The sequence below is a fragment of the Lissotriton helveticus genome, chromosome 3_2, assembly GCF_964261635.1.
Source record: "Lissotriton helveticus chromosome 3_2, aLisHel1.1, whole genome shotgun sequence".
NCBI lineage: Eukaryota > Metazoa > Chordata > Amphibia > Caudata > Salamandridae > Lissotriton > Lissotriton helveticus.
Window position 1 is genome coordinate 506,114,270 of NC_136062.1, and position 24,942 is coordinate 506,139,211.

The 24,942-nt window shown below is 42.1% G+C and overlaps 1 protein-coding gene across 1 annotated transcript in view; it reads left to right on the forward strand.

Annotated features, from left to right (window-relative positions):
• LOC144826186 (scavenger receptor cysteine-rich type 1 protein M130-like) overlaps nt 1-18,052 on the forward strand; it is a 78,526-nt gene extending 60,474 nt beyond the window's left edge. The window contains exons 3-4 of the mRNA XM_078684578.1: nt 5,122-5,442; nt 17,649-18,052. Coding sequence (XP_078540704.1) covers nt 5,122-5,442; nt 17,649-18,052 — 725 coding nt within the window. The remainder of the gene's footprint in view (nt 1-5,121; nt 5,443-17,648) is intronic.
• The last annotated feature ends 6,890 nt before the right edge of the window (nt 18,053-24,942 follow it).

Below are 24,942 nucleotides of genomic sequence, written 5' to 3' on the forward strand. Positions count from 1 at the left end.
TGCTAATCGCAAATAAGGAACATGTAGGAATCGCAATATATTTTGCAATTCCTACATGAATCCCGTTTTGCAAGTCCTTAATAGCGATTCCTTATGAATCGCTATTAAAGACTCGCAAAACGGGTCTTTGATGAATCTGGCAGATAGTCTGTATAGCGTAGCTGATGATACTGTGTACTTGTCAGTAATGTACAAAAATTGCAAAATAATTGCAAATAGCTTCCTGTACATGACCATATGTGATAAAATAAGTATCTCTATCTTTATACGCTAAAGTGCATATAGTACTTTCACAATGGTGAAACTGAAAAATTAGCAAGCAATGGGAGATGTGATGATTTTGGGATCCTCCCTAACCTAGGGAGAGTACCAAACAGATGCCTTGAAAACAAAAAAGCACATCTTATTGAACGATTTAGTTGTGGTCCCATCCTCTTAGGACAAACCCAAACACAGTTATTGGCAAAAAAACATTCCCAACCAAAGGCCCTGCAAAGCATTATGGGATGAGATTAGCAGTGGGCAGTGAATATTATATAGTATACAATATCAAAAGAATTCTACAAAGAGCTGCAGTTCAACTGGTGGTTACTAGATGTCCCTCACGAGTCAAATGCAAATGCTTGATGAAAGGGTTTCAATGGTTTTGCATTTGACTCGTGAGGGACATCTAGGGACGGCCAGTGGAACTGCAGCTTGATGTAAGAATAATTTCAATGCTTTGCATTTGACTCCTGAGGGACATCTAGTAACAACTAGGTGAACTGCAGCTCTTTGTAGAATTATTTTGATATTGGATACTATAATATTCACTGCCCACTGCTAATCTCGTCCCATAATGCTTTGCAGGGCCTTTTGACTCCAATCCAGAAGCTGATACCACCGACAGCGAGAGCCTTTATGGGACAGTCCGCCTCCAGCTCCTGGTCATCATCGACGCCTCCTGGTCCACGTGGCTGCAGAGACAAGCCTCGCATCTTTACCTGACTGCATCCGACATTGCCTGGTTCCTTCCTGGTTCCTTCCTGGTCACTGGCTAGTGACCCAGACTCTGTCCCCTCTGCTTTCAGGTACTCTTCATCCTTGAACCGCCCTTGGATCTGACCGGACACTTCTTTCCTGGTCGCCTGTAGCATCTTTTTACAGGTCACCATAGGATTCAGCGACGAAACCCGACACATCTTGACACCTATGCACCCGGCTCCTGTGGGTGAGGTAACGCGAGTACTCCGGTGCTCCTGTGGGTATGGACTATCCAAGTGTCCCTGTTTTTAGTAGCTTTCTCCTAGTTCATCCGTAAGTGTCCTAAATCAACTAGCTTCAAACTTCTTCGTTCCCATTGTATCCCTATGGTAACTCGCGTGTGTGTGTAGACACTGCACACGCTTCCCGTGGGCCTCCTGCTCCCTAACTATTGTTAGCTCAGTGTAGGCCTATCTTGTGTTCGTGACGTGGTGCTTATACCACTATTTAAGTATATGGTCTTCAGCGGCCCTAGGGCTCGAATGTATTTTGTGCAACTTATTGTATGAAAATTGAGTAACTTGTTATGTGCTTTAGCCTCTGACCTCATAGAGTCAACAGGCCTTCGCAAATGCAACCCACCCAGGAATTAAAGATGGGCTTCTGTTCAGACCAGCAAGGTATGGGAGGCTTCTCCTTTTCAGGGAAGCAGGGACCAACCTGGAGCAACCAGGCAGGTTGTTCAAATTCAAAGGTTCATCGTCACAGAGGCCACTAACCAACGGGCAAGTGACTGGATAGGCGCGTCGAGCACAAAAGTACTAGCAGGCCCAACGTAGCACTCGGTGAGTGTGGGGGGCTGTGCGTTGGTGCAAAAGGTGCTCGGGCTGGGGCTTCTCAATCCCCAATGCACAACTTCGAGGGTGCCTCAGAAGGTGCACAAGTAGCAAGGAGCAGGTTTTTCAAAATGTCCGGTCCCACGTCTCTCGTCGCCTCCACAGGTCTCAGCTTTGCTGTGGCTGTGGATCGGGCTCAAGGAAGTCTGGAAGTCCAGGTCTTGTCAGGCTCTGTGCTCGGGTTCCGGCAGAAGCGTCAACAAAGCAAACCGCTGATCACTGGATGGTGCCTGTTTGCACAGGGTGGTCACTCCTTGACCACAAGGGAGATTCTTCAGTCGTCTTCTGTGAAGTAGATCGTCGAAGGTCTAGAGTTTCATTTCAAGTTTCAGTTCAGAATTAATCTAAAGTCTCTAGACTCAGCTCCTACCTTTATACCAATCAAAGGGGCTGGATTACCTGCTAGGTCCCATCCCTTTGTCCAGTTTCGCGCCAGAGCTGGGGCTGGAGTGCCCCAGCAACTGGTTTCAACCGGACTATGTCTCATTCAGCCCTCCCTGCCCCAATACACTAAGGCCTGTCTGGGGTGGTGCTAGCACCTCCCAAGACAGGAAGTCTATTGTCCAAGCCTCCCTCGCTGGAAGGACTCCCAGCAGCAGGAGGTCAGACTTGTGTCTGTGGGAGCAGCATCCATTTTGTGATGCTGAGGCTCTGGTTAACTTTAACCGGGATTAACAGGAACAACATGTCTTCTCCCTCTAGAAGGGTGGGATGCTACCCCTGTCGCCAGAACTGGCGAGGGGGTAGTATTCCAAAGCGTATGACACCTTATACGACATGTTTCGATAACACCAGACCAAAGTTAGCAATAACCGCGAGGATTATAATGCACTTAATAGTATATGGTATGGCTATATCATAGAACAGCTATAAGGAGATGGTTCCGAAAGCTGCAGACAGGCTCAGCTCATGCTAGAGCCTCATCTCACATCAAACCAAGCACTCTGCCTTCAGGATTGTTAAGGCCTGCCATAGGAGTGACTTATAGGTATATATCTGTCTATATATATTGGTAGGTATAGGAATACTATACCTAAGCAAGGGGTGATTACACAACCTTGCCCCAGCTGAGTGATCAGCCAGTGGTGTGAATTTGGATGGCCAGCCAGGGGTGACATAAGATATGCTGCAGCCCCTGGTAGGCCTTGGATGCACCTATGCCCTGGGTACCTATGGTACACTATACAGGGGCTCACAAAGGTGACCCATTCCCCAATTGGTTATGTACCTAAAGTACATTGTATGAATTTAGAGAGAGAACAGCTGGGCTGTAGGTCTGGTTAGCAGGCCCACAGTCACATTAAAGTTGAAATCCAGTAAAGCAAAAAGTAAAAAGTGGGGTGACCATAGGAAAGCAGACCCTACTCTCCTACAATGAGGCGTCCTAATATCACCTCTTATACATAATTTTTTAACAGGGAGTTATAAACACATCTAGTGCTAACTTACCATGACAACATTACTATAGTACTGCAGCTTTAAGAGAACTACATAGTCAGGTACATCTTTGGTAGAGCAGTAGAGCTTACACTCAACTTGAATGTGGGGCACACATGTGGCCATGTGTTCCCTTAAGAGCTATAAATCCACCATTCCATTAAGCATCTGAATATATGAGGAACAGACCCTGCAATTACAACATACCACTTTGTTAAGGTAAGTGCTTGATGCCTTTTTAGCTCATCGTAGTTGGGCAGGTCTTCTTGACAGCTTTCATGTGAGCATCTGTGTCCAGAGAGACAGACGGCCTTCGCGACCACTGTAAATGTCTTCAGGGTTGCTTGATATAGATCTGCAGAGTGTCATGGCTGCATTATTGCAGGCTGCAGTGAGCTGTGGCTGTTTTCAGGAGGTGTGGTCTCAGGAGGGGTGCTGAAAGTGTGCCACATTTTAGGTGGCACACTGTCAGTGCGCTTCCTGACAGCTACTTTGCATCTGAGCCCGCGTCTATAATACAGCGCAGGTGGAGAGGTAAAGGGATTCCCTCCTTTGCATGGGGCTACATCCCCATGCAAATGAGTGCACACCCACCCTCTAGCAGCAGCGCTATCTATATTACAGAGAGGTCCACATAAGTGTCTGCTGCCCTTTCTGTAATACTAAAGTGCCCCCGGGCACCCAGACCTGCACATATTCCCACTGTGCCCCCAGGGCACTTTCCATTATACAACCGCAGATCCTACTTAAGACAGGCTAACTTTTATTTATTTCCCCTGTCCTGGTCCACCATGTGAGTCATATCATTCCCAGGCACAGAAAAGAATACCTCATATAACCTCTGCTGCAAGAGCTGCCGAGTTTGGAAATGGAAAAAGCAGTTTTGAGTCGCGGTGTCGGATCACCATCCTGTGGTTCTGGGCAAATCATTTCATCTCCCTGTGCCACCAAAAAACTGAATGTACCCTTGTGTAACATACCTGGTGCTCGTGTAAAGCGCTCCAATACCATTGGGTCCAGTTCCCTCCATATAAAACTGCACAATTACTACGCTAAATAAATGCTGAGCGGGTTAAAATAAGCATTGTGGCCACGTCAGCATTAGGGGCATCTCCTGCTCTGGTTGAATCGCTGGCTGCCCAGTTCTCCCTGCCAGGCAGGCACATAGCTATAGATAAGGTGGGTGGGCCAATGTTTGTGATGCCAAAGGAGGGGGGTCTTCTTAATCTCAACAGGGCTCACATACATCCCTCTCTGCTTTAAAGAGGGTCCTTATACTCTACTGCACGAGCCTCAATCAACCCACCCTCTGAACCCTCATAGATCTGTCATTTCTGAAGGGTTTATTTGAGGCCCCCAGGTACACTGGATTTCACAGTCTGAGATGGAGTTTAATAATCCACCTAGAACTACTGGCTGGTCTGATGAGGGAGAGAGTGATGTGCTTTTCTTAAACATGTTTGAAGGGAGGTGATGAATCTGGGGTTTCATCAAGAGCTGTTCCCCCAAAAGGACACACATATTTTTTGCTCTTCTATAGCCGTGTAGAATATTAGTCATCAGGCCAGTGATAATTTATGATCTTGTCCCAAATGTTGATATTCAACTCTTGATGCCATTTAGTTAGCCTGAAAGAGTTCTGAGTTGGTTATTAGCACAAGCCACTGAGTGTGATCTGGTAGCACACATGCCACAGTAGGCAACAGGAGATGACGGTAGGGTTGCATAGATGTTAAAAAAATATATGTGATGAAAATGTCTCTCATAAGTCACTTTTCTTTGCAATCAATTTCCTTACATTATTTTTCTGGTCCTTTGCTCACAGGGGGAGCTGATACTGTCCGGTTGGTGAATTCTGGAGATGCCTGCAGTGGGAGGGTGGAGATCAAACACGAGAATCGCTGGGGGACGGTCTGTGATAACGACTGGGACATGCAGGATGCTGAGGTGGTCTGTAGACAACTGAACTGTGGATCAGCATCCAGCGCAGAAACAAGAAATGACATATTTGGAAACGGCGTCTTCCCCGTGTGGATGAGTGACGTCAGGTGCACAGGAGCAGAAATGTCTCTCTTCGATTGTCCTCGCGCTTCCTGGGGATTCAACAGCTGCCCGTCCAGGTGGGATGGTGGAGTGCAGTGCAGTGGTAAGAGAAGCCAACAGCAATCCTTCAACTCCATCGAAAAGTCACTAACTAATTAAAATAGTACAGTTGCATTAATTAAAAAAAGTGCTGTCATGACAACATCATATTACTATTGAATATAACCAATCAATCAATCAATCAAAGCATTCATATAGTGCGCTACTCACCCGGAGGGTCTCAAGGCGCTAGGGGGAGGGGGGCCCGCTACTGCTCGAACAGCCAGGTCTTGAGTTGCTTCCTGAAGGAGAGGTGGTCTTGGGTCATGCGGAGGTGGATGGGGAGGGAATTCCACGTCTTGGCAGCCATGTAGGAGAAGGATCTTCCTCCCGTTTTGCTCTTCGGATGCGGGGGACGGCGGCGAGGGCGTGGCTGGTCGATCGAAGCTGGCGGGTGGGAGTGTAGAAGGTCAGGCGGTCGTTGAGGTATCTTGGGCCTTGGTTGTGGAGAGCTTTGTGTGCGTGGGTGAGGAGTCGGAACGTGATTCTCTTGCTGACGGGGAGCCAGTGCAGGTTTCTCAGGTGTACGGATATGTGGCTGTGTCGGGGAATGTCCAGGATGAGGCGTGCTGAGGCGTTCTGAATGCGCTGGAGTCTTTTCTGGAGATTGGCTGTGGTTCCGGCGTAGAGGGAGTTGCCGTAGTCCAGTTGGCTGGTGACGAGGGCCTGGGTGACCGTCTTCCTGGTTTACCGATTCGAAAATACCGTTAACCAGACGCAAAGACATTGTATGAAAGAACGTAGTATTAATCTCAGTATGTTGACAAACTGAATTGGATTCATTAGGAGCTACAGATTGTAGTGTTGGCCTTCAGAGATTGCAAAGTCTTTTAAGACATTGAATGCAGTAGGAAGCCTCAGACCCTAACATTTCCGTCCCTTCCATACTAGAAGAAATCCCACAATCCCGCCATGTGCAGGTTAGAAGGTGCAGACGTGTCCATCTCAAAGCACAGCCAAGAGTTGGAAGAAATGAGCTGTCCTTTCAGACTTTGTTTTCCTTTATTTTGACAAAGAACAACAGCCACTTGCTTTGTTGTCTGCCCTCCGTTTGGGCTGAGGAGTGGAGACTGGGCCCGGGAGCCAGGGAGCTGGGAGCACCGACGACCCTCCCCAACGTCCCTTGCAGCATCCAGCGTGCAGCCGCCAAGACCAACGCCCCCCGCAGCACCAGGAGGTGCCTGTAAAACCCGCAAGGGCTCCCGCAGCACGGGACGCACGCAAACATATCCGTGCCACGCCAGGGTGAAGCCCAGGCCAAGGGCGGGTCCGCCTGCGCCTGTCTGCGGATGTTTGATCCCGGGCTGGGGCACCCCCCTTGGACCTCCGCCTGCTGGGGTCACTATTGGTTGGCGGTAAATAACGAATACCTCTGTAAGTGCAAATCTTTGCATTTACACCAGTGCCATGCTTAGGGCATGTATGTGTGCAACATGTGCACACAAGCACTATTCAGGGGTGCAACAGGGTGCCAAGGTGACACCCTGCCACCCTTGACTCTGTCCCTATTTTACCCAATCGGTATTTGCCTCCAGGCCCATAGGAATGAATGGCAATTACCGAATTGGTAAATACCAATTCGGTAAATACCAAAATGTAACGATTTGGTAATTTTTACCGATTTTTTATCTACGTAGCATTTACCGATTTAAAAATACCGAATCGATAACATTCGGTATTTTTGAATCGGTAAATTTAAACTACCCACATCTAGCGCCTAATCTTTTACTTTTTCTTTTCATAGAATACTTCTAACAAAAGAGAACAATGCTAAAGTCTCGGTTTTGTTTCATATTTGTGTGTTCGTACAATACCTTCTAATCTTGCATTTTGCACTTTGACCATAGCTCTTTTCTCCTTTGTATCATATTGTGTACCGTATTTCTTATAACGTTTTAGTACCTTGCATTTTGATCCTAGCACATTGCACTTTTGTACTTGGCACTTTATATTGAAACTGACTGTGTCTTGTATTATAGTTGATACTAGTTCATATTCTAAATTTAAATATTGCCTAGGAAGCCACCATGGTCAAACGCAAGATTCAAAAAGCTATATTCAATAATCCACGTACCACAATCAACTCATTTTCAGTGCGAGCAGTTAGTGCAATCACTGATGAAATTGACAGGACAGAACGCCGTCTATCCTCTGGCCCTGGCACGATGGTAGGGGAGCAGATAGGCAACAGTAGCAGATTCTTACAGGGAGATCGTACGAAATCTGCAGAAGCTGCCCCTATAGTGCCCCATGGAACACCTAGGCCCCCAGAAAATGAATTAGAATCTGAACATGACCTGCTCATTCGACCTGATTGCAAGAAGAGGCAAACGATGGTGATTGAAAATTGATAAACTATATAGTGAGGTGACCAAGATCTGCTGCCTGCTGAGGGACACTTAGACTAGTGCTGGGACAAAGACGGATGCAACCAGGGGAGAGAAAGATGAGCTTGTATCAAAGGTTACTACCCCTATTGTTAATGGAAGAAACAAAGGAACAGGTAGAAAAGCTGTTGGGGGGTTGATTAACCACATTCCACCAAGACAGCAGGGTTTGATTAACAAACCCTAACCAGTTCTAGGGGCTAGGTTGGATAGGATGGATGTGGAACATCCAATTGCTACATGTAATAAGTCAGGTCACAATATAGCCCAAGAGAGGAGAGCAGATGCCTCTATCAACCTGCCCCCTGAATGCTGCCCATATGTCGCCGTTCTGGTGAATGTCCCTCGCCTGCAACCAGGACGAATGGAGAGCCATGACACCCTAAGGAACAGAGTAGTACACTGCCTTGACAAGAATTGTGGCTTTCCGGTGAAAGGAGCTAGTCAAATTCTCCTGACTCAAAGAGGGGGATGGATTTGCCCCTTACGGAAGTGTCTTAAAGGAGACTGCATTATAATCAATGTTAGAACCCCAAATTGGGCTAGTAACACCTTCGTAAGAGCACCTCCTTTATCTCAATTTGATTCGAATATGACATTGCAACCACTTGGTCTCTTCTATCGGCACTTAAGGTTTACACAACATAGGGAAGATGATCAAAACCCCCCGAGCAGGAATTCAGTTTTGTCAACCCAACCCCACCATGATTTACCAGTTTCAAATAGATACCAGGCTTTGAGTCCTTGCAAGAAAATGATTGTCATACGGGTATTAACCATCCTAGTCCGGAGCCCTATCCTACTGGAGAGTGGGTAGATATCAAAGATGCAGGGGGCCTACCTATAACTGATCTACCTCCGATTAAAGCTACTGACACCATAGATACTGAGTCTATTTTTATAAAGGTTCCACCTATAAGTTTAGACAAAGGAAGCAATGGTAAGCACACCCGAGTCAATTCAGTGAAATTACTTGAGAATGGATACACTATCACAACCTGGAATGTTGCAGGCCTATGGTGCAAACAGGATTCACCAGTATGACAGGATGTATTACTAGTGATCTTGATATAATGTGCCTACAAGAGACCTGGTGTACTGAACCGTTATATGTAGAACAGTTCACTTCTTATTGGCTCCAGGCAGTGCCCTCGCCAGCTGGTAGAGCCAAAGGGGGGCTTTTGACTCTTACTTCAAACAAATCATCTGCTATTACTGTCAAAAGAACTATCACTATAGGCACACACTCCCAGATGTTATGGTTACTTTGCAAAGACAATAGGGATGTGGTCATTGTCAATTATTACAATAACGTGTTCTACTCAACCCGCAGTAATATTGTACTAGAGTTAGAAAATTTGTTTGATAAATTGCAAAGTACTATTAAGACTAATATTGTTATAATTTGGGTGGGGGATTTTAATATATAATCCTGTCCGTTGACGATGACTAAGGTCTGTGGGAACACGCATGGGGAGGACGATGAAAGTATGCATTTCACACGGAACGATTATGGAGGAGCTCTTAATTTATTGATAGCCAAATATGACCTTGAATTGCTACAGTGTACATGGTCTTATACCAACATTTCTGGGAAGAAATGCTGCTTCTATTATTGACCATATGCCTATCTCACCCAGCAGCAGCTATCTGTGTTCTACCCCATGGATCACTGAGTAGGTATTGAGTGACCACAACTGTACTTCTATGTCAACTTTAGTTTGGAGACTAAAAATGGTAGCAAATCAAGATGTTATTATTAGTTTAGCACCTATTAGGCCCAATGGGACATGTATTTAATGGGTTGGTATGGAACCAGCAAAAGTTTTACATGAAATTGTTACTAAATGTGATACAGAGATTTCTTATTGCCTCAACAAGGATGTTAATTCCCCCGTGCTGTTAGCCAACTTTGGTAAATCAATGTTGTAATCAAGAGGATACTGACTGCACCCTTAATGGAAAATAGCAGACAAAATAGAGGATGGTTTGACCATACTTGTACCCAGGCCGTAATCCAACTTAAACAAGCTTTGGGTAGTAAACCTCGAAATACTGAGATTATTAAAAACGTACGTCTTAATTATAAATTTGCTCTTAAGGCAAGGAGAACCAAGCTTCAAGAGTTTGCGAGGGACAAGTTATCCATGGCAGGGCATACAGCAAACAGTAAGTTACTTTAGAAAACTGTACTCTCTCATGTCAATTGTGGGTGAGACACTTTTCTAATATTTTTAATCCATCTAGGTCACTAAGTGTAGTAGGAAGTAAGTGGCCGGTGTTGCCCCTAGATATTACCATCAACAAAGTTTGTGATGGATTGACTGAAGTAGGGGTGGTAAAGCACCAGGTCCAGATGGGGTACCCATTGATGTTTATAAAACAGAAATAGATTTATGGAGTCCTATTTTAACAAGAGTTTTTAACTTAGCAGTGATGGAGTATATACCGCCGTCATGGGGTCAATCGTGATAATCCCTATTTTTAAAAAGGACATTAAATCTAAAGCTAAAAATGATCGCCCCATTTCGTTGCTGGATTCATCTGTTAAAGTCATGAGCAGAATATTACTGGTGAGACTTGAATATTGGGCAACCAAAAAGGAGCTACTCTCACCAGCTTAATATCGCTTCATAAAAGGGCTGGGAACCCTTGTGCAATGCATTAACTTAGAACTCTTGATAGGTAAATACACGCACACTAAACAAGGAAGATTATACCTGTGTTTTGCAGATCTTAGCAATGTGTTTGACCTTGTTGACAATTCTATTTTGTGGCTAGTGTGGCTCAATATAGGGGCCTCTAAACAAATAATTGTCTTCTTAGCAAGGCTGTATGAGAAATGTTCGTGCAAGGTGCTATATGGACAGCGTGGGGAGTATACACCACACTTTGAGGTTAAAAGACGTATCTACCAGGGCTCTGTCTGGGCACCATTGCTTTATTTATAAATGAAGTTGACAAAGCCATTAGGTCGGTACAGGCAGATGCACCACAAATTGCCGGCAGCCCCGTACCCGTCTTACTTTATGCAGACGATGGGTGCTGCTCTCTAGAACCCCAGTTGGTTTACAACGACTAATGGACAATTGTAGTCTTTTTATCAATAATAGGAAATTATTCATTAAGAAGGCCAAAACTTTTGTCATGGCCTGTGGCCAGAAAACCAAAAAATGCAAAACCTTTTACATAGAGAATTTCCCAGTGGAATCTGCTAATACCTTTAGTTACTTGGGAGTAACTTATTCAGGAAATGGGAATTGGATACACAAACTTGTTAATGTTCACTCTAAGAGGGTCAAGAGTGCCCACTGGATTTTTACATTTGCATCCAAGCTAGGCATTCATCATATTAGGGATAAGGTAGACATATATAAGGCAATATGTGTTGCCATAGCCCTTTGTGGTGCAGGGGTTTGGGGCCACAATCATAACCAGATACTACAGCACAATGAAAATTATTTTTTAAAACACCTTCTGTGCCTACCTGCATCAGCATCTACCGAAATTATACATTGTGAAATAGGCATTAACTACCTATCGGACCAGAGTGCTATGCGGCCTTTAATGCTATGGAGATCCATTTGGGCTAAAGAGGAGACAAAATTTACTCAAACCATCATTAAAGATTGTTTACTTTTGGATGAAAGTTCTAGTATACCCTGGTTCAAATATGTTTGTGACTTGTTTAGTGATTTATTTAATCTTCAGATCCAGGGAGGCCCAGGCTGTGTGACAATCATATCCAAACAGGAGATCAAGGATACCATTTTAGCTCATCAAACAGAGACTCGAAAGAGAGTATGTAATAAAGAAGTTGAAAATCCAAGAAATTCTAAGTAAAATCCATGGTTTATTGAACTGCAGCACAGTACTTCCACTCTCCAGGTTACCAGTCCATTTTCTTAACTCCAATACATTTCAGACCATAACAATTCTAAATGGAATCTATTACACAATGTGCATGAGCAGCTATGAAGAGACATTCTATTTAAAAGGGAAATATGTACAAAATGGAATATCTATTAAAAGGGAAATATCTACAAACAAGAATACAACACATTTTCCTCCTAAAGAAAATTAAGTGATTACGCAAACATTGTAAAAAAACAAATTCTTACTCATAAAAGAACTGCTGGGTATAATAGAAAATTAAGACACACATTTGCATACCCTTCTAACATTCCATCTCTTGCCATCTTGTGTGACAACGCTATTGTGATAAACTTTCACGACCTTCATAGGTTTGCCAAACTTTGTCTCACCTTTGGTATCATAACCGGGTTTACGAATTCTAACCACATAAAAGCAGGTTGTTCGACTTTCATCCTAGTATCATAATCACATTTGTATTTGCACTGTTTGAGTTCCACTTTCTCAGCTATATCTTTGACATTCACATCAACCATGCGATAGCCAGCACTTTTCTTAAACCACCAAGGACATAGGTTAGATACAGGATCTCTACTCTTTAGAAGGCGGAAAGGTGAAACTTCTGTAGTAGCATGAGGCGTTATACGGTACAGCCATAACTTTTCCCTCAATTACTCCTTCCACATTCCCCCAAACTTCCGGGCCCATAGGATATCTTGTTTGAGAACCCTGTTATATCTCTCTACAAGCCCATTTCCTTGTGGTTCATACAGAGCAGTGGTGCAATGCTTTATACCATAAGTACTCAAAAACTCCAACATCTCTGAAGATTTGAACTGTACCCCGTTATCAGATACAATGCTTTCTGGGAATCCTTCTCTTGAAAAAATTTCTCTCAAAAACAAAATAATACTTTCAGTGTTAGGATGAGGTACCAGTTTGACCTCAGGCCATTTGGAGTGATAATCCACAACAACTATAGCAAATCTACACTCCTGTGGTAAAAAATTAAATGGACCAGCAATATCGATCCCTAATTTCTGCCATGGGTGATCTGGCCACTTCACAGGAGTCAAAGGTGCCGGATCACATTTGCACGTCTTATCACTTTCAATGCACTCAGGACACTCTCTAACAAATGTATCTACAAACCTATCCACTCCTGGCCAGCAGAAATTTGACCTAATTAATCTTTTCATGGACGACATGCCCATGTGACATTAATGACTCATTTGCAAAATAACATCTCTTATCGCAAAAGGTGGAATACATTTTCCAGATCTGAATAGTAGACTTCCCTCTATGGCTAACTCATCAGCAACATTGTAAAATGGTATAATTTCAGCTGGAATTAGCTCCTTAGAAGGCCAACCCAAACTCACGTAATCTCTCACTTTGCACAAGACATCATCTTCACTCATGCTTTTCATCCATAAATCTTCTGAGATGATACTGAATTTCTCAGACAACAATTCTGAAATGCTAACTACAACTTCTGTATCTTCATCATTTCCGACACTGGGATATGGTAATCTTGACAAGCAATCTGCAGTCACATTGAGTTTCCCAGGTACATATTCTATGTCAAAACTGTATTCTTGCAATCGTAACATCAATCTAGCAATACGAGCAGTCACACTTAAACCTCCACCGGGTGAAAGAATACTCACCAAAGGTTTATGATCAGTACGTATCAAAAATCTTGCACCCCAAATATAATTCCGGAAATGCTCAACAGCCCAGACACATCCCAATAATTCCTTTTCGATTATAGCATACCGTCTTTCAGTGTGATTTAGAGATCTAGACGTGAATGCAACATTCCAGTCCTCTTTACCCGAACGTTGCGAAAGCACGCAACCCAGGCCATAAAGGCTAGCATCCACTGTCAAAACACAAAGCTTGTTCAAACAAAATGGTTTAAGTGTAGGAGCTGACACCATGTCAAGTTTAATACTGTCAAAAGCGTTTTGTTGTTTAGTTCCCCACAAAAATTCAACAACTTTCCTGGTTAGTTCTCTTAACGGCTCCATTTTAGTTGCGAAACTAACTATAAACTTGCTGTAGTATTCACAGAGTCCTAAAAATGATAACAATTTATCTTAGCAATCGGGTGCAGGAGCTTTCAGAATTGCATCAACCAACGATTTCTTTGGAGCAACACCATTCCCAGAAATAGTATGTCCTAAATATTCTATCGTCTTTTGAAATAACTTGCACATTTTACTCTTAATAGTTAAACCAAACTTACTTAACATTTTACACACATTTTTCAGGTGTTCCATATGTACTTCATCACTCTTAGAAAATACCAGAATGTCATCCTGAAAACACTTCACGTAGTCACTCATGTCCTTAAAAATATGATACATCGATCTTTGAAAAACTGAGACTGCCGATGCCAAACCAAACGGCATCCGTTTGAATTGATACAACCCCTGAGGTGTAATAAATGCTGTGAGATGACGTGATTCCTCCGCTAACACCACCTGATGAACGCAGATGTCAAATCTAAGGTGGAAAAGACTACAGCCTCACCAAGCATGCTCACCACTTCGTTGATATTCGGTAGAGGATGACAATCTACTACTATATTTGCATTAAGTGCTCTCAAATCTATGCAACGTCTCAAAGACTTATCAGGTTTGCGTGCCAAAACTACTGGCAAAACCCATTCTGACGATTCTATCTCCTCTATGACATCATTTTTCAACATATCATTTAGTGCATTATTTAACTCTTCTCTAACATTTAGTGGTGCAGGTCTAAGCTTTTGCACAACTGGTTCAGCTCGTTGTTTGAGCTTGATGACATGAATGAACCCGCTTAGCTTACCTAACTTGTCTGAAAAGACTCCAGGAAACTCACACGAAAGTAACTTCCAAGCATTACTGTCCTCTACAAACATAACTCTTTTACCTAAATCATCTCTATTCTGTAACACCATGACTGGATCTTTGCTGCGTGGATTCAACGTAATGTTAAGTTTGAATTGATTGCGCCAACCCAGAACATTCACTCCCTTTACTACTACATATAATTTGATGTACGCAGATTGATCCTTAAAATAAATGGTGGAAGCAATATAACCAATAAAGTCAATGTTTGAACCACTGAACCCTTTTGCCATTACATCAGGAGGGCATAAATCACTCTTAGCAATTTTAGATTCATACATTTCATCAAAATATTCTTCCGTTATGATGGTCCAAGGAGACCCAGAATCAGCCATTAGCTCTAGTTCAACACCCATAAATCTAACCACACATTTAGGAGAGTCCAAAACATCTTCCTCAAGGAACCCTAAACTCACTAATGACACAATCATTCCTCTTTCTTTAATGGATTCATCAGACACGACATGTTCACATCTTGATAAATTTGATCCAGAATCTGTGTCATCTCTCACACAAGAGACTTCCCCTTTTTTAAAATAATTACTTTTGTCCCCAATGTTCTTTTTGTCTTCCGTACAGGACTTGGAAAAATGACCAACTCTACCACATTTGTTGCACTCTTTTCCCAAGGCAGGACAAAACTTGAAGGAAGCTACATGATTGTAACTCCCACATCTAAAACATACAATGCGGTTACGCGACACATTCCTATAGTTTTGAAAACCTTTTGTAACATTGTTCATCGCACATACTTCTTCACTTAGTTTATCATTCTTGCTACTTCTAGTGTTCGTTTCTTCGATAGTTTTCATCCATTTGTTAGATTGTTCAAAAGCCTTAGCAGTGGAAATGCTTTCTAATAAAGTAGGATTACCTAAAATCCACAATTGTTCCTGTGTTTTCTTACATTTAACATTAACAATTATTTGATCTCTAATCATTTCGTCTGTCATTGCACCAAAATTACATGAAACAACCAAAGCTCTCAAACCCGTTAAAAAATCATCAAAAGATTCATTTTCTTTCTGTGCCCTGGTATAAAACTTGTAACGATTCAGAGCAATACTGGTTGTGGGTTTGAAACGTGTTTCTACACGAAGCATTGCTTCATCAAACACACCAGAGTCACCAGGAACAGGTGGTAAATTTCTAAAAATGGCTTGCCCTTCGGATCCTAAACAATGAAGGAAAATATTCTTTTTTCTTTCATTTCCCATCCTTTCCCCGTCAATAGCCTTTAAATAAGTTAAAAACTCCTCTTTCCATCTGTTCCAGGGAATGGGAGGATCACCCTTACACTGTAAAAATTTCGAAGGAGGGTCAAACTGCATTGTGTAAGATGATAAATAGCACAAATGAAATAGTGAACAAAAGGAAGCAATATGATGTTATTACAGCTGAAAGAAACTAAATACAAAGTAAATAAACACAAATTCAATCCTTGAGTACACCAGCTGTGTACATCAGCGATGTTATGTCCCACGCAGTAGTTGTAGATTGTAGTGCAAGAGTCTAGCACCGACTTGAAATTCCCAGCAATAATGCACGCGATGTGATAATGTTGTCAAACAGACAGTTGTGAAGCTCGTCGTGCGGTGTTTCCTTATTTGATCAGTATAATTCAAAACGAGAAAACAGTACCTTTATTTCACGAGTACATCCAAATCACCGAGCCGCATCAGCTGTTGAAACTCGGTGCCGATGTAAACAAATATGGCTGCCTTCACGTTACGCGACGTGACGCTTCATGCGTGTAGCATCATCAGTATTGTACTTGGAAACCATGGTAACTGCACGCTCCAACACGGCGCATGGAGACTCAGTTGGACGGGAAGACTTAGTTCGTCGCGTGTCACCCATTGAAACCACGTTCAAAGGTAAATATTTGCTTATTTCGTTTAAAATCGTGAATCTTATAAGTAAACATCCATAAATTTTGTATTTTCGGCAAAATACAGCGTCCTCAACCGTGCAGTCTCCAAAATGAAAAGCGTTACCAATACAATATTGTACAGCCGTGTCGAAACGCGTTGACAGACCACAGCCACGCCATTAACATATAGGACAACAATACCGTCCCTTGAGCTTTTTAAGAACAAATGTTTCATTTTTTAACATAATTCTTTTTATTGTATCAATTTATCATGTATACATGATTAACATGTTTAATCTCTTTTTATCAGTATAATTAAAATACCTTTGTATAACAGTACATTTTCTGTGTTATAGTTTGTGCATATTTGTGTTTTTAAATAGCCAGTGTGTGTTTTTTATAATTTGGCCTGGGTAGTTACCTTCACATTGAACTTATTTCCCTGTCCCAGGAATTTTATCCTTACCAGGGGGCCCTTGATATATCACATATTTCTACCCACGGTATATCCGTGTGGGGTTTTTTGCTCGTTGAGACAAGTTTTTCTTCCTCCACTGATGTTCCCAGAAAAAAGAAAGCTCACTGTATAATTGATTTGACTTTGATCGTTTGTCTTCTAGGATCTAGATTCTTATCCTCCTTCTCTCCTATTTTCCCTCTACCTACTAAAAGATACTGGTGTAACTCACATAAGGAAATAATAAATAATAAATAAAAAATTCCCCGATGGCCCAACTCCAGACTTTTGGGTTCACAGATGACGACTTCGCAACACTGGTAGGTACCAGTGTAACGTTTGGAAATGGTTCAACAAACAAGCCCCTCAACAACAGCGATACTAATAAACTATTAAATCTTCAAAATAAATTAATTAGAATAGAAGCCCATGGGGAATTTATGTTGAACTATCTAAAAAACGGAATAATACCTTTAGGACTTAGAGTCAGGAATATTCCAGGCCTTTTTGTAGATATTAAAGCCTTTCTTATGAAATGGAGTATGATCGCTAGTCGGTGCTCCAGAGATCTCATGATCCTAATAATTTCAACATCTAAGGAGCTAGCTGCGGAAATAAGAAAAGAAATAGAAGAACTGGAAGATAAAATTAAAAAATCTACTACAGTGGAAGAGGCAGATAAACAACTGCAAATCATAAAGAAAGATATTCTCTCATTTTCAGATTATCTCAAGAAAAGAAAAGAAGAAAAATTTAATAAAGATAAAAGGTTTTACACTCTGGAACGCACTTACCCATATATCGTAGAAGGCTTCTTCAAATCTGATCACCAACAAGGAACACCGAATTATGATCCTCAACATAAAATTAATACTTGCTCTGACTCCTCTGATCCTGAATCAGAAGGAGAAAGTAGCATGGGTTATCATGATGAGAGACCATTTGATCCTAGAAACAATCAAAGAAATAACGGTCAACCTTTTTTAGGACAACGAGGGGGAGGGGGGCGTCGAAGAGTCAGATTCCAGAACACTACAAGCGGCAACTATCAGAACCACCAGTATGCCCAGGAACCTCAGCAATACTTGGAAACAAGGAACAAACAGTACTGGAGGAACGGGATGTAATCCCAATATTTAACCTATCCTCACACCATCTAGCTCCCTCAGACCTCTCTCTTTTAACTAAGGGTTTGTCCTTTGTCCCTCATGCACAAGCTAATATATTCAAACTGTATCAAGATATCCACTCTTTCTTTCGAAAGATCAGATTAAGAAAATTCTTTGCAGAAAATGATCCCATGGAACTAGACAACATAGCTCCCAATATAGTAAAGTAAAGTCCACATTTGTAAAGCGCACAATCACCCGTAAGGGTCTCTAGGCGCTGGGGGCCGTCGGAAGATTAAGCGAGCTATTGCCCAGGGTCAAATGGTGCTGGGCTAACCTGCCGCCGGAGTTGGGGATCGAACCGTGGTCCCCAGATTCCAGCGTCAGTCGCCCTGGCCGCGGCGCCACACCTCTTCCTGTGACATATAGTGACATTACCATCAACATTCACTCCCTCCCTGGACCAGTTAGGCCCTGAAATAGCTATTTTTGAGAAAGTAGTTTTAAGGAAATTAGATCAGACCTTAAAATTTGTTCCTAAACCGAAATATAACCGAACCAAAGAAGAACATGAATCAGTGGTTAGGCTAAAAAATGACAAAACAGTAACCATAAAAAGTAGCGATAAGGGAGGTGGCATAGTCTTGATTGATAGCACCACTTATGAGACGAATATGATGAAGATGCTGAATGACTCTAACTTTTATAGGAATATCAAACTAAACCCCACAGAGAGGATAGTAAAAACCATCAATAAAATAACCACGAAAGCTCATGATGCAGGGATCATAAACAAGAAAGATTTTGAATTCTTGAACAAATCAGACAAAAAGGTATCCTGTATTTATGGATTACCAAAGATCCATAAAAATCAAGAAGACCCCCCTTATCGTCCAATTGTATCAACAATCGGGACGCCTCTTGAAGCAATCTCCAAATATTTAGACAACATACTTCGCCCTTACATCTTACTTGCACCATCATATGTCAAAGATACAGGCGACATCATAAAAAAGGTTGAGAATTTACATTTCAACGAATATAAGGACAATCTAGTGACTCTAGATATTGAGTCGCTTTACAGTAACATCCCACAAACAGGAGCCATTGAAGCAACAATGTGGTTCATTGATGAACATCAGATCCCCTGTTCCAAAGACTTCATCAAAGAATGTCTAACGTTGGTAATGAAGGAACATTTTTTGAATTTGGGGAACATCTGTTCCTACAAATAAAGGGAGTCAGTATGGGGGCCTCTATGGCCCCCTCAATAGCGAATATATACATGACTCAATTTGAGAACATAAACATCTTCAATGAGGTAGCTCCTTTCTTTGAGTCTGTTTCCCATTGGTACCGGTACATAGATGATATCTTTTTTGTATGGACCAATGGGGAACAGACCCTGAAAGAGTTTCTCCTGTGGCTGAATCAGGCGTATGAGAATCTTCGATTCACTGCCCACACGAGTAGAACTAAATTGGAGTTTTTGGATATCTATATCAGAAATAATGAAGGCCTTCTAGAAGTGGACCTATATACAAAACCTACCGCAAGAAATACCTTACTACATTTTAATAGCTACCACCCAAGATGTCAAAAAGATAGTATCCCCTTCTCTCAGTTCCTAAGGGTTAGGCGCAATTGCACCAACCTAAAGGACTTCGATATACAGTCTGAGTCCATGAAGCAAAAATTCCTCCACCGAGGATACCCTCATCGCCTGGTCAGAGAGGCCTATAAAAGAGCCAGGTTTTATGACCGAGATGCCCTCCTGAATTCACAAAAACAGAAAACAGATCCTAAATTGGTATGCGTAACTAAACACTCAACATTGGATTCAAGTGTCAGACAAATAATTAACTCAAATTGGCATTTGCTTAATCTGAATAATAACCAACAAAAGATACCTAAACCAATGTACGCACATAGGCGAAATAAAAATTTGAAGGACCAAATTGTCCGTTCTCGTTTTGTTAAAAAAATAGAGAATTGACCCTTTTTGCAGAGGTCTTTTGAAAGTACAAATGTGGTAAAAGGTACCTCCCGCTGTGGCTCTTGTCAGTCATGCAACAATATACTTACTGGGGAAGCCATGATGTTTAACAACATCAAAATCCAAGCGAAAGAATTATGGACATGTAATACACAGAATACTGTCTACTTAATTACATGCCCTTGTAATCTGGGATATGTAGGAGAGACTGCGAGAGCTATAAAAATCCGATTGACTGAACATAGATCAGAAATCAAAACAAGGAAGTTGACAGCGCCACTGGTGAATCACTTTGTGGAACATAGACACGCCCCCGAGGAACTAAAGTGGCGCATTCTAGAAAAGATTCATGTACCAAACAGTAAGGGAGGTGACAGAATAAGGAAAAAGAGGGAGGTAGTTTGGATCTTTACCCTTGGCACTTTTAACCATGGTTTGAATCAAGATCTGCCCTGGGAAAATGCCATAATATAAAAAATAAGTAAGATTATGATATGTCTGGATAAGAGATAAGAACTTGTAAGCGATACAAAAAATATAAGAAAATATTTCCAGATATATTACAATCTACATAAATGTAATGCAGAATTAAAAATGAACCTCTGTATATTAATGAATAAATGGAGAAATCTATAACAATTAAAGACAAGCTACCGTGGTTGGATTTATATACAATGAATATGAACACACTATAGATCCTAACACGATAGGAAGAAATAGGCCAACAAATACATGCTACAACTTTAAATAGGGGCAGGGCCTTAGAGACGTGACATCAGAACAGCTCCATATAAATACCAATAGAAAAGTGGCTTACAAATCTCTTCGTTTTTTGTACCAGCCAGCACGCGGTGGAAATACGAGACCAAAAGAAATCATACCAGTAAGCGCACGAAGATTAGGGAAACGCCAGACGATTAAAAAATAGAAAGAGAGAATATTTTTCTCTTTACTTGATATATTTTCTTAAATTAAGACAATGTCCATTGGTTGCTGTCTTATTTTCTAGTTTTCCAAAACCCACGCTGTCGAAAGCGTCCTCGCATTTGAAAGCTTAGGAATATTGTCCTTTGGATGCCATACGCTGAAAGAAAGACCTAGCCACACCGCTGAAGAATCACGTCACGAATTTATTATTTGTATGCTTTTAAAACAACCTCAAAAAGGTAGGAGGCCGCCCTGCATGGTTATGTGAAACCTTTAGATAAAAAACTTTATAGCAAAAAGACTGCTAACACTAGTTTCCGTTGTCCAGTGTTATAGATGTGATGCCCAGAACCATCATGGCGTCCTGAGCGCGTCTCTTTACCAACACTCTTTCCATCGCGAAGCAGGATTATTTGGGGCGGTAAGAAATCAGGAACTTCCTCGACAAAATAAAAAAAATTCTTTACCTGAAAACGCTTTGCTTGAGCCTAATTTCCATGTATAAACATTTCTTTTATGATAGAACACTGATTCTAAGGAGAATAGTAATCATGAATTTCTAGAAACGGGGAGTGAGAAGTGAGCAGTGGAATCTTCAACAAAAGGTAAGGCGAGAATATATAAAAACTGTGTCGCGTTTATGCAAATTAGGAATTCCACTGTTTAGTAATATATAGCGGAATGATGGAATAGCTGTAAATATAATTTTGTCTTTGTAGATTCCACATACCAAGACAAAGATTTGTTGAAGGTGCCTCATTCTCCGTTTAACTACTGTGAAGACTGGATGACCTTTTAAAAAAGAAGCCACTCAAGGTAAAAAATGCTTCTAATTAGATTAGGCGAGTGGTTAAAAAGTAATAGAGTAACAGAATGGAGGGTGACTAGGTGCACCAAAATAGTAACAAGAAAGAATGTAAAAACTGAGAAATCGAGGAAAGTTAGAATCTTGGTACTAACAAGTAGTAATAAATACAAGCAAGAATTATCATGATTAAACCGACAATATCCAACTGCCTGTTGTTTTACTCTGTTCTTTCAGGCACAATAAATATCGATTGATTTTTTAACCTGAAAATACAGAAATTACAGAAAAGTTTCATCCTATATACAATGGTGAGTCACTTTTTGAAATCAGAACTTGAAAAAGGAAGTAACAAACATAAGCTGATACCAAATAGATTAGGTTTATAAGCAACATTTAGAGATGTTGAATAAGTCAATACAAAAATTGGGAAACATGTAGGCCTGTAGGTAGAATAACCAAAGGAGATACACCAGTTACAAGAAAAATCTGTTTTTTTCTATACCCTTTACATCTTTGTACCTTTGTACCTTTTTTCTGCTATCTTTTTCTCGCTCTATTTTTTAGCAAGATTTAAAATCTAAAGATATGACTAATTGTATTTAAATATGATAGGAAGTCTGAAAGTACAACGATCCGTATTTAAGGTTTATTTACAAGCTAAAAATGTGATCAACTGCCTTTATCAAATGTATCAAAATTTCTAAATCAATAGATAAATGTCTGTCTAATCTGAATTGTGTTCTGAGACTGCCTCTTTGGCCATCTTCAGTGGAAAAATCTATGTTTAAACCCTAAATACCTGGCTAAAATAAGAAGACTATAACTTAAAGAAAAAAGTTTAATTGTTAATGAAAGAGCAGATGCACAATAACACAATGTACTATGTGCCAAGAAAAGCTAAAAATGTTTTGTTCTCTTTAGAAAATTTGGCTGCAAAACATATTGTCCTGAGGAAGACACTACCACGTGTCGAAACGCGTTGACAGACCACAGCCACGCCATTAACATATAGGACAACAATACCGTCCCTTGAGCTTTTTAAGAACAAATGTTTCATTTTTTAACATAATTCTTTTTATTGTATCAATTTATCATGTATACATGATTAACATGTTTAATCTCTTTTTATCAGTATAATTAAAATACCTTTGTATAACAGTACATTTTCTGTGTTATAGTTTGTGCATATTTGTGTTTTTAAATAGCCAGTGTGTGTTTTTTATAATTTGGCCTGGGTAGTTACCTTTGCATTGAACTTATTTCCCTGTCCCAGGAATTTTATCCTTACCAGGGGGCCCTTGATATATCACATATTTCATGGTGCTCCGGGGGACACAGGCTCACAAGGGCAGAGTCCTGGGGTCCTGGAGAGGGGTGCAGCAGATTGGATGATCGCTTACAACAGGGCTTCTCACGGAAGGCGAGCCCACGCTTCTGGTCCGTCTTTTCTGTACTTTCCACCGGCGGGGGCCATCAGATCGTGGTGATTGGACCGAACGGGTCCTCTGCTTTGCGTTGGGAGCTTCGGCCCAGGGAGGCAGTCACGGTGCTGGGGTCAGGTGACACTGACCTTTGTGGTGCGAGCTGCGGCTCGGCGGCAGGAGCTCACGGTGCTTGGCCGGACAGGGGCAGCGCAGGCTTGTCAGAGGGCACGATGGGGGCAAAGCGCACTCAGCTTTCCCAGGACAGGGATGCAGGGACACAATCCTCAGCATCAGTTCCTCTTCCAGGGGGGGTAGCGCCCACAGTTCCCGGGGCGCAGTTCAGGGGGCAAGTTCCACAGCAAGCCCTTGGAGATCTTTGTAAAAGTTTGGCACAAGTTGAAATAAAGCAAAGTCTTTCAGTCTTTCTTCTCCTGCTCTCCTTCAGCAGCAAGGCACCCACCACAGGCCAGTCTCTTGGGGTCAGAGGCAGTACTTCTCCATGCAGCTTCCAGGGTCCTCCTCTTCAGGCAGAGCTTCTTCTTTGCGCAAAATGGACCTAATTTACAAGGAGCAGGGCTCCTACTTTTATACACCATTTTCTTTGTCTTTTCAGGCCAGGGGGCCTCTGCATAATTCCTTTCAGTCTCTGAGCACTTGTTGGGAGTACTCTGGCTGTTGCTTTCAGTGTGAGGGCAGGCACATCAGACGCTCCACAGGGAGGCGGAGCCAGCATTGTGGGGACGGGGGCAGCCAGGAGTACCTTGTTGATGGTGCTTCGCCCTTCCTGGGCCAGGTGCAGGCTGAGTCATCAGTCGCCCCCCAGGGGGGCGGAGCCAGCATTGTGGTGGCAGAGCACAGCCTGATTAAGAGTCCAGGGGCACTCCTACCTCCCACTAAGGTGTAATCCTTGCATTCACCACCTGTCATCCCCCAGCCCTGTCACTCACACATCTCAGACAGTCAGATACACATCCAAGCAGAGGCGGGCTGAAATGGTTAGGCAAGCAAATGCCAACTTTCTAAAAGTAGCATTTGCAAACACAGGATATTAAAATAAACTTTACTAAAAGAAGTATTTTATTATTCTGAGTTCAGGCATACTAAACATTATTTTCTACCATGTTCCCTGAGCCTGCTGGGATAATAGAGTGTAATAATTCCAGTAGCCCATCTGGCCTAAAGAGAACAGGTAGCCTTACAATAGTGAAAAACGAATTTGGCTGTAATTCACTATTAGGACATGCCACAGACATCAGAGCATGTCCTACCTTACACTTACAATGCACCCTGCCCTTGGGCCTACCATAGGGGTGACTAATATGAAGTTAAGGGAAGGTTTAGGGACTGGCAAGTAGGTGTACTTGCGCAGTTAGCATGACAGTACCAGACTGCACGCAGGTTCTGCAATGGCAGACCTCAGACACATTTTGCTAGGACGCTTCTGGGGGTGGCACAACGAGTGCTGCAAGCCTACTATCGGCATTTGTATTTACAAGCCCTGGCACTCCTGGTGCACTTGACTAGGGACTGACAGTAAACCAAATAAGCCAACATGGACACCAATCAATGTAACAATTTACAACAGGGAGAGCGTATGCACTTTAGCACTGGTCGGCAGTGGTAAAGTGCCCAGAGTCATTAAACCAACAAAAACAGGTCAGAGGAAATATAGGAGGAAAAAGGCAAAAAGTTTAGGGATGACCCAGCAGGAAGGGCCAAGTCCAACACCTGCTCAACAACGGGGAAACAGCGG